At 45.8% G+C, this 8,868-nt stretch overlaps 2 protein-coding genes across 4 annotated transcripts; one reads left to right on the forward strand and one right to left on the reverse strand.

Moving 5' to 3' along the window:
• Window positions 1-102: 102 nt before the first annotated feature.
• Window positions 103-1,156, forward strand: LOC144138590 (cyclin-dependent kinase 2-associated protein 1-like). Of its 3 annotated transcripts, none has more exons than XM_077670952.1 (3): window positions 103-259; window positions 516-586; window positions 800-1,156. In XM_077670952.1, the coding sequence occupies exons 2-3, from the start codon at window positions 554-556 to the stop codon at window positions 1,100-1,102; spliced, it is 336 nt and encodes a 111-aa protein (XP_077527078.1). In that variant the 5' UTR covers window positions 103-259; window positions 516-553; the 3' UTR covers window positions 1,103-1,156. The 3 variants fall into 3 exon arrangements, with proteins under 3 accessions (XP_077527078.1, XP_077527079.1, XP_077527080.1); XM_077670953.1 differs by having other exon boundaries at window positions 109-208; XM_077670954.1 differs by having other exon boundaries at window positions 113-408.
• Window positions 1,157-1,741: 585 nt separating this feature from the next.
• LOC144138588 (uncharacterized) lies at window positions 1,742-7,989 on the reverse strand. Its single transcript, XM_077670950.1, has 3 exons — window positions 7,108-7,989; window positions 6,770-6,905; window positions 1,742-5,316 (listed from the first exon to the last, which is right to left on the reverse strand). The coding sequence occupies exons 1-3, from the start codon at window positions 7,743-7,745 to the stop codon at window positions 5,098-5,100; spliced, it is 993 nt and encodes a 330-aa protein (XP_077527076.1). The 5' UTR covers window positions 7,746-7,989; the 3' UTR covers window positions 1,742-5,097.
• Between the last annotated feature and the right edge of the window lie 879 nt (window positions 7,990-8,868).

The raw sequence follows: 8,868 nt of genomic DNA on the forward strand, positions 1-8,868 counted from the left end.
TGTTTATTTTTATGTAAGCAGTGCTGGCGAATAAATGTCTTGTTGAACTTTTGTTATTTTGAAGTCATAGTTTTTCCGACTTCTGAAGTCGCCTCTTAGACACTCCCGTTAATAACAGAATGCTCCCATTATTTTAATTTCGCTTTCGTTGCGGCGTTTTATTTTCTTTCTCGTGGTGGGGTTTTGCGGTCTGGGCAGGCAGAAACTTGTGAGGAGTTCCCCGAATTTTGTTCCTATCTGCATGATGTTGGGTCCTAGCGTACGTTCATTTCGATACTTTCTTTTTGATCGTATCGAGCGCGCGGTAACTTGACACGATTCCAAATGACCCCAAGTTTTTGACACGCCGAGCGACAGCTTTCACCGCGTCGCGATTCGGCGGATTCGTTAGGCATCGCGCCGCGGGCGGTGCGTAGTGGTTTGCGGACGAATTAGTCACTTTCGCTTAACTTATGCGAGCACTGCGAGCACGTGGCGGCTAGTTGTCATAAACTAACGATCTTTTTTTCTGATAGGTGTGGGATCCTACCTCCGGGAAACGTACTTTGGTAACATGCTTCATCAGTGGCTGCTGAAATCTATAGAGGTAAGGGCTCTGTTCAGCGTCTGCCAATTGGTATCCCGCAAGGGCCAACTTTGTGTCCTCTACTTTTTAGGGTACACTGTTCTCGTTTTGGCTGCTAGTATGATACAAATAGTGCTTAGTTGCATCGTATCCCGCATCGGCATTGGACGTTTTTGAGCCGTTAACGGCAGTTGGGTGCGAAAATGTATACTTGTACACCACTTTTTTTGGCAGGTCATGGACGAGGACTCTCGGTCGACCGATTCGCCGGGCCAGAGTCAGCCGGGCACCCCGCTCCAGACGAGCCACAGCCCGGGAGCCGTCAACATGGGTCTAGTCCCCGGTGACGCCGTGCGCCACCCTCAGACGTCCAAGTACACGCAGTTGCTGGCGGTGATTGAGGAACTGGGCCGCGACATCCGACCGACGTACGCCGGCAGCAAGTCGTCGGCCGAGCGCCTCAAACGCGGCATCGTGCACGCGCGTATCCTCGTGAGGGAGTGCCTCATGGAGACAGAGCGTAATGCGAGGTCGTAGCGCGCCCGTTCTCAAGGTGGAGGTTTGAAAGCGTAGGGTTGAAAGAGGGCTGACGCGCTGTATGGGGCAAGGTACAAACTGGGGACAAGATTTCTGTATTTTAGGTAATTTCGTTCTGGTGAAATGAACCTCATGGAGATTAACGAGACTTCCCCATCCCCGACAATCTAATGTTTTGTGGGAGAAATCAAAGCAACCCATCGTGGTCATAGTGCATGTTGCAGTTGCTAGGTGTTAAAAACGCAATTGCTTGCAATAGAAAACTTTGCGGAAGGTTTCTGACGTCATGGAACAATAAGAACGAGTTAACCAGCCATATGAGTGCGATTGAACAGATTTGCATTCGTCAATCCTAGCCCGCGTATGTTTGTTTCATCGCAATTTCTGGCTATTCCGAGGTGTGGGTTTGACAGGGGTTCAAGGAAGCTAGTGTGTGTTATTTTCTGTGTTGACTGTTTCACCTATTACATCTACCATTTGTGTGAATCTCTATGCCTTTCTGTGAAGACTCAGTTTTGTCACTTGAGCTGTGCACCCTACAACAAACACTGATCTCTTAACACAGTTTTTCCCTTCCTATTTAGTATTCCCATGAATGTGCACTGTGTTCAGGCAAGAGTGAATAAATTTAGAATGTGATAATTTGTGAAACCTTTTTTATTGCGCAACATCACTCGGGGTGTAAATAGGACGGCATTGAAACCCTGAAGAACATCTTGCCTCTTGCAGTGAGGCACTCGTTAATGCAGAAAAAATACAGAACCACAAAAAAAAAAAAAAAAAGTATTGCTTGTGAATATTGCGGCAACCCGTGCAGGAGGTTGTGACGTATTACTTCTCAGCAAAAGCCAGCGAAATGGCCAAACATTTGTCAACGTGTCAAAAAGTCGGGATAGCAACGTACAAAACTTGCATTCAGCTCTTCGTACCTTTGGTTCTCAAACATAACGGGGCATTATACACTCTCAAGCTCAGAAACACACAATTGACCAACACAGGTTTACCTTGTGAGTGAATTCACAAGGCAATGCGGATGTCTTAAACACACCAAACTGACTACTCAACAGCAGAAATTCACACTGAACTAGCAAAATGCCACTCTAATCTTTAAACAAAAAATGGATAATCGCAGATTTTTTTTATGGCCCAACCACCGCAGTTTGTGGCACATGAAAAAAAAAAACATGGATTACAACTTTCACAGCTTGAATAAACAAAGTCTGCAAGACTGCTGCTATTGGTGCGACAGAAAAACGTGTGCCAAGAATGCCCTGGTAAAGCTGACAGTACAATGAATGTGCAAAGGCTGAACAAGTGCAGCTAACCAACATCGGAACTGCAGCATCAACATACACAGACAGTTATAAACATTATAAAAATGCAAGCTCCTGTATACGAAGTACATAAACGCTGCAGCTACTGTGCAAATTATTGTAGGCATCATTTTACCTCTATGCTTCTGCAACTTGGCATTGGTAGTATACTGCTAGCCTAACCCCAACTACATTATGCAAATGCAGATACCAAGTTCATAGGTCTGTACATATACAAGAAGCAAATTTAACTACGTGATTCGCACAAATGCATTCACCTTACCAAAGTTTTAATGCAAGTACTAATGTGCAAAAAAGCTGTGAATGCTAAGCTATGTAAATTACGCCACCACACGTATTCGAGATAGGTGTATGTACTGAGCAGTTTTTAACAGCTTCAAACGTATTTAACATCTATCTTTGGCAACATTTCTGGTGTCCTGGTACTTCTGCAACCTAAAAAACAATAAGCTCCAAAAGATCCTTGGAAAATTATTTCCTCTAATAAATCACTGCTAAAATTTACGCATAGTATAAACTTTTTTACATTTGAATGGCCAGAACATGGAAATACTTTACTATGTGCAAAAAAAAATTTGGACTTCAATACCTGATGCTTGGTTCAAGCACCTACATATAAAATATGCAGTGGTTGACACTTGTCGCAGGCACAGAGTAACACAAGACACCATAACATGGGTCGTGAAAGTTGAAACCTTTTTCACAAAGATGAAAGGCTCGTTACGAGTACACTCGTACATTTGTACCACCGGGAAAAGGAAAAAAATTGTAACCTTAGTTTACAACATCCAATGCTTTCAAAGCAAATGCAGACAGCTTAGAGCATAAAATGTCCTCACTTAGCACCATGACAAAGTCAATCTAGGATACTAGTCTATATTACGGAGTTCAACCATATGCTTTACTCTATGTATAAAAAGTCCCTGTGCCTTCAAAAGCACCATAATGCAGCAAGCACCAAACTGCTAAAAGAGTGGCACAGCTTCAACTTTATCATTGAGCACTGCACTTGCATAGAGAATGCCACGTTGCATTGAGAATAGACCCTGGATCTGGAAGCAGCAGCACAAAACATCCTTGGAGGGAAACATTGCTACATCTTTTAACAGTTATTTCACCAAGTAAAAACAAAAAATGCAGCAATTTGGGCTTGTCAATGCTTGTCCACTGCCAAAATGCTTGAAACTAATAAATAGTGGCCCAATAACACACAACAGCCTGCACAAAATCACAAAAATAGCCTGCACATGCCCTTCAAGCATTGTTAAAAGATCTCTGCATAGCTATAAATGCTGCCAAGTACATAAATGTGACTCTAGCATAGTGTCTTCCAACTCCAGAGCACCTCGCGGAGAGTATAGCAGGTGGGTCAAATGCACTTTCGTCGTACAAGCAGCCTCCACAGAATAATACAAAAACAAGGTATAGAAGACCCTCGTCCATTTTGGCTGCCAATTTCAGCCGAAATTAACGGATACAAAACAAAAAGAAATCTTGGGTAAAGTCTCTAAGAACAAGAATATCTGTGCAAAACCTGCACATGTGCTTCAAAAAATACACTGTTCTGAAGAAAATGTGGTTAACACGAGCCTTTTGTGCTCAAGTGAAAAACTCGTGCAACCTGAACTGACACTATCCTTTGGTGCGAGAAGACTAGATAGAAAAATAATACTACTATGCATTTCAAGCACTAGCCAACGAAAACAGCTTATTGCCACGTCGAGTCACTACAAGACAGCATAATAAGAACCAGTTCTGTCTTCTCGCTGTTTCTATTCTGCAAAGACGCACCAACCAGGCCACTTCAACACCACTGCGTATGACTTATTGATACAGTATTTGCAGCGTGTTGCACCTCAGGACAGAAGTAATGCAAGTCCTTAAAAATATATATATATATAAGGCTGCATACATGCATTGCCACTTCACTACCTAGACTTGGCGATTGCTTTCAGTAGCACCACAAGGATTCTCATAAACTACGACGACGAACAATAGAATTGTAAGATAGCAGCGTAAACATCGGCGAATGCACCGTTGTGACTAACATCGTAGGTATGGTTACATACAAACAAAGATAGGCCATTTTTAAATGCAATGGGTCGCATGTTTGCCACTCGTCAAAAACTTGAAGGGTTAAAACAACTTACATTCGTAAAACGTACGAAACGATGAGAGACATGTTACAACAGAAACTGCACCCCCTCTCGTCTAAATTACGTTATTGTATATGCACCAAGTTGACTTCGTTCACCACTTTCCTGCCAAGTATGACCTTCTTCAGAACTTGTTAGAAAAAAGGTAAATGCAGTGGCTGGACGAATGCAAAATCATTGATTTGCTCTTGTTGGTGCAGTCTACCACAGGGAGCACTGTGTGAGCGCAATTAAAATTTGGGTTTGGATACGCCAAAGTGACATCTAGTGCCTTTACAGCGGTCTGAATTAATTAAACGTGTGGAATCATTAAACGTCCACATGCACGGAAGCTGATCTACGTTTCGCCCCAGAAACTGACAAGTGTGGCTGGTACAATCAAATTCCGAGCCGTCAGGCCTGTGGTCAGTAGCAGAAACCCACTGCCAGCACCGTAACCAATACTCTGCAGTCTGACGACTGTGACCAGCAGACCGGTTACAGTTTGCAACAACGGGAAGCAGCCTCAGTCGTATTCGGACCCAATGGTAATGCTGATGTCGCCCGGTTCGACCAGCGTGCTGTGGTACCAGTGGTTGGCGTTGACCATGATGATGTCACCGGGCCTCACTGTGACCTTCAACGAAGGCACGCACACGGACTCGCACTCTGGTGGGGGCAGGAGCGTCCAGGTCTTCGCGCCACGAATTTGGGCCTGCCACGACGGACGGTGCACGTAATCCAACTGCGAAGGGAAACAAAACCGAAAGGAAATAAATCAATACAAACAGCATGCACAGCTGTCCAACAGCCACACAGACTCCATTACCATGCAAGAGAGAAAGATCGACTATGTTGTAAAAAAACAAAGGAAGGCACAAGTTGAACTAATGAGGCAAGAGTGTATTCGGTTGATGGAGTATAGGAGCAAAGGGAAGTCACTGCAACAAGCATTTATTATGCAATGGGCACCGAACAGTCTATTATTGTGACACAAAAGTACAGTTAAGTCTGCACGGCACAAACTTGAGGTGGTGCTAGCACTGTTTTTGCCCTAGCCGACATTTGTGACAAGGAAAAAACAGAATTGCTTGGGTTTGGGCGAGTTGGTTTTCCATATCGACTTGAAATTTCAGCTTGAACAAAAAAACGATAAGACTTAGGAAGGAAACACGGGTATCCGTGTTTCCTTCCTAAGTCCTATCGTTTTTTGTTCAAGCTGTCCGTGTTCCCTTCCTAAGTCCTATCGTTTTTTTGTTCAAGCTGAAATTTCAAGTCGATAAGGAAAAAACAACTACGTTTTGCCTTTTACCTGTTAGCGTCAGGTATGTCAGGATTTGAATTCAGCTGAGTTTGGGTTAACACTTCACTATGGCTTGTGAAAAGCAAGAAAATGGACACATATGAGGGAGAGTGGGGTTCTCTGCTATTGCCAGAGTTCTCATAACTAATGTGCTTTCACAAACGAATTTGCTTGCCCTAAGACACAGCTCTAGCCCTACTGCTAGATACAAAAAAGCCATTGCCGAAAACACATGAATGAAGAAATAAAATCTGTACACCGAACTTTCTTTTTACATTCGTTCATACCAGAACCATACTTCATGCTGGAGCAAGTTTCCAGTTCATTCATTCATTCAAAAGTCTTCTTACTCTTTACACCTCTTTGTATTTTGAATCCGTTTTATCATTCCGTAACACTTCTTGGCTAATGCACTTGTTCAATCAACAGCAGCAGCTGTTCAATATCAAATGTTCCGTGCTTTTGTGAGAAATATAACTTTCATGGGGCTCCTTGTTCGAAGTGAGATTATTAAAAAAAGTAGCAATACGAATCGATGAACTCTTAAGGCGACAAAAGGCGTCGCGCTGGCGACGAAAGCGACAGGAATTCTGTCGCTCTGCCACGTGGTGACAAAAATTGGTCCTGAACATTCGAAACAAAAAACGATCGTCGTGCGTCAAAGCGACGAAATTACCGTCGCTTTCGCAAGAAAAAGCTCACTTTCATCGCAAGTGTGAACAGGCCTTTATCAGTGCCACTGGCAATCAGCATAAGAAGCCGCTGATGACATTTAAGGATACCGCTTCACCAGAAGTCAACAGCCCGGGGATCTTGCTGACCTTCAGACACAGGGTTGTGTTTTATCAGGTTTTCTGTATCCCTTTCTTTTTACTGTAGAGAAGTGCTGCCTTACGTGTGTCTTCACTCCATTCCCAGCGTAGCCAATAAAAATCCAGTCTATGATGCTGGCTTCCGAGTCGTCGGGGAAGAAGTCTGGTCTGGTGTAATACTCCCTCAGGATTGCGACAACCCGCTGATCACAATTGCTCCTGAAAAAAAAGAAGAAACAATAAAACGCAAGTTCACTGCACTGCACTGCTAAACAGAAATTCCGAGCTTCCTCGAATGTTCACCTCGAAATGCCTACAGTGCAATCTGGCGATCATCTCACTCCCAATTCGAACATCGCGTGTGAAGACGCGCGACTGAACGGTCGACGACAAGACAGCCTCAACAGTTTTGACAACTTACCATCCGACGTACCAGGTCTTCTCATCGGGACTCGACATCGCAGCCCGCGATTCCGGCATGCTGAAGAAGTTCTCCAGGTCTTCGAAGTCGGTGTTGTACTTGAAGAACTGGCAGTAGTGGCGGCTCACTTCGAACGCGCCGCTCGTGTTGCGGTACACGTCTCGAAGAAACTCGTAACTAAACGCCTTCATCGCCTTCCACCGAGCCGCTCCGCTGCGGAGAACGATCGGCCTGTCGCTGTAACCGATGCGCAGGAAATCCTCTTTGCTCATCTCAGTCAACTCCGTCACCTCGGTCAGGGCGCGGCAAAAGTCGCACGACAGGACCGGCCGCGTGAACTCGAGGTACAGGCCTCCTCTGTTGACGAGACAACGATCGTTGGCAAGGTCCGGCAGGCCTCGGCTGAAGATGACGAAAGCGAGCGTGCCAGCAATGAAGGCCCATTTGAGCAGAAGACGGGAGTCGCCCGGAGTCCTCCCGACTCTCGACTCCGCAACGACGCTCCGGACGATGGCATCGTCGGATAAGCCTGACGCGATGGCCCGCTCACGCAGGTCTTCGAGTCTTGTGCGAAGTTCTTCGGCCGAAAGCGGTGAGGGGACTCCGTCGGTCGCCTTGCACTCGTCGGCGTGAGCCATTTCCGCACCGATGTTTCATGGTATTACCTGAAGCGGTCTTCGTGGCCGAGTAACGTGAACTGAGGCTTGACGTGCCCTTGTCGCGGGAGATGTCGCGAGTCTACGCTGTCACGGGTGTAATGAACCTTTGGAGGAAAACCGCTTCCAGTTTCATGAGAAGAACCACCGGAAAAACACACCCAACCCACCTCCACCATCACGTCTGTAACCCGCCCTGTGAGCGGCCATGTTTGTTTTCATTTTTAATCGCATCGAGGTATAAGACGTATGTTCTCACAACAATCATGAAGCCAGAAATTACCTAGCGCCACGCAGCGGCATTTTAACAAATTTGAAGAATGAGGAGGACGTTATCTAAGTCGCTGGTAAGAAGCATACAGTTTCATACAATAATGGGATTGTATTACTTTCTATGGTAAGAAGCAGGGAGAAGTCCTGTCTCTTGTATTTGTATGTTCGATAAAGCACCAAGGAATGCGACGTTACCTCACCAGACGATATCACAACAACAACAGCGTTTCCGCATTTTTGACTCGTCATCGAAAGTGCGACAAACAACTAGCTGCCAAACTTCGTATCCTTACCGACGAAGACGAGCGATCCGTACACCAACACCCTTACTATGGTCCCTAGAAATCTAGGGAGCGTTTCCGCGTTTTTGCTCGTCATCGAAAGTGCGACAAACAACCACGGCCAAACTTCGTATCCTTACCGACGAAGACGAGCGATCCGTACACCAACACCCTTACTATGGTCCCTAGAAATCTAGGGACCATGCCCTTACTGAACGATGAGAAGGTCGGATACTGAAGGAAAACGGAGGAGGCGAGTGAAGGGGAAGGCGGTTTGCCGTGGCGGAGGAGGTGGCCTGCTTGCTCTTGCTGGACGTGAAGTCGGCCTTCGACTCCGTCCCCCATACGGCCATCCTAGAGACCCTGGACAGCTTGGGCGTTTCGGGGCACCTCCGGAGTTATACGTGAGGGCGTTCCTGACTAACCGGACCCTACGAGTCAGGGTGGGCCGAGCAACCAGTAGCCCAAGAGACGTCAGCTCTGGGGTTCCCCAGGGGAGTGTGCTCAGCACGTTCCTTTTAAACATATATCGTCCTGGCTCCACTTCCACA

This window comes from Haemaphysalis longicornis, unplaced genomic scaffold (genome assembly GCF_048455015.1).
Source record: "Haemaphysalis longicornis isolate Haplotype H1 unplaced genomic scaffold, Haemaphysalis longicornis Haplotype H1 scaffold_5, whole genome shotgun sequence".
In the NCBI taxonomy this organism is placed as follows: domain Eukaryota; kingdom Metazoa; phylum Arthropoda; class Arachnida; order Ixodida; family Ixodidae; genus Haemaphysalis; species Haemaphysalis longicornis.

Coding starts and splice junctions, on each gene's coding strand:
- LOC144138590 (XM_077670952.1), top strand. CDS start 554: ATGCTTCATCAGTGGCTGCTGAAATCTATAGAG. Junction 587..799: donor GGCTGCTGAAATCTATAGAG/GTAAGGGCTCTG, acceptor TTTTTTTGGCAG/GTCATGGACGAGGACTCTCG.
- LOC144138588 (XM_077670950.1), bottom strand. CDS start 7,745: ATGGCTCACGCCGACGAGTGCAAGGCGACCGACGGAGTCCCCTCACCG. Junction 6,906..7,107: donor AAGACCTGGTACGTCGGATG/GTAAGTTGTCAA, acceptor CTTTTTTTTCAG/GAGCAATTGTGATCAGCGGG. Junction 5,317..6,769: donor GGAATGGAGTGAAGACACAC/GTAAGGCAGCAC, acceptor TTCCCTTCGCAG/TTGGATTACGTGCACCGTCC.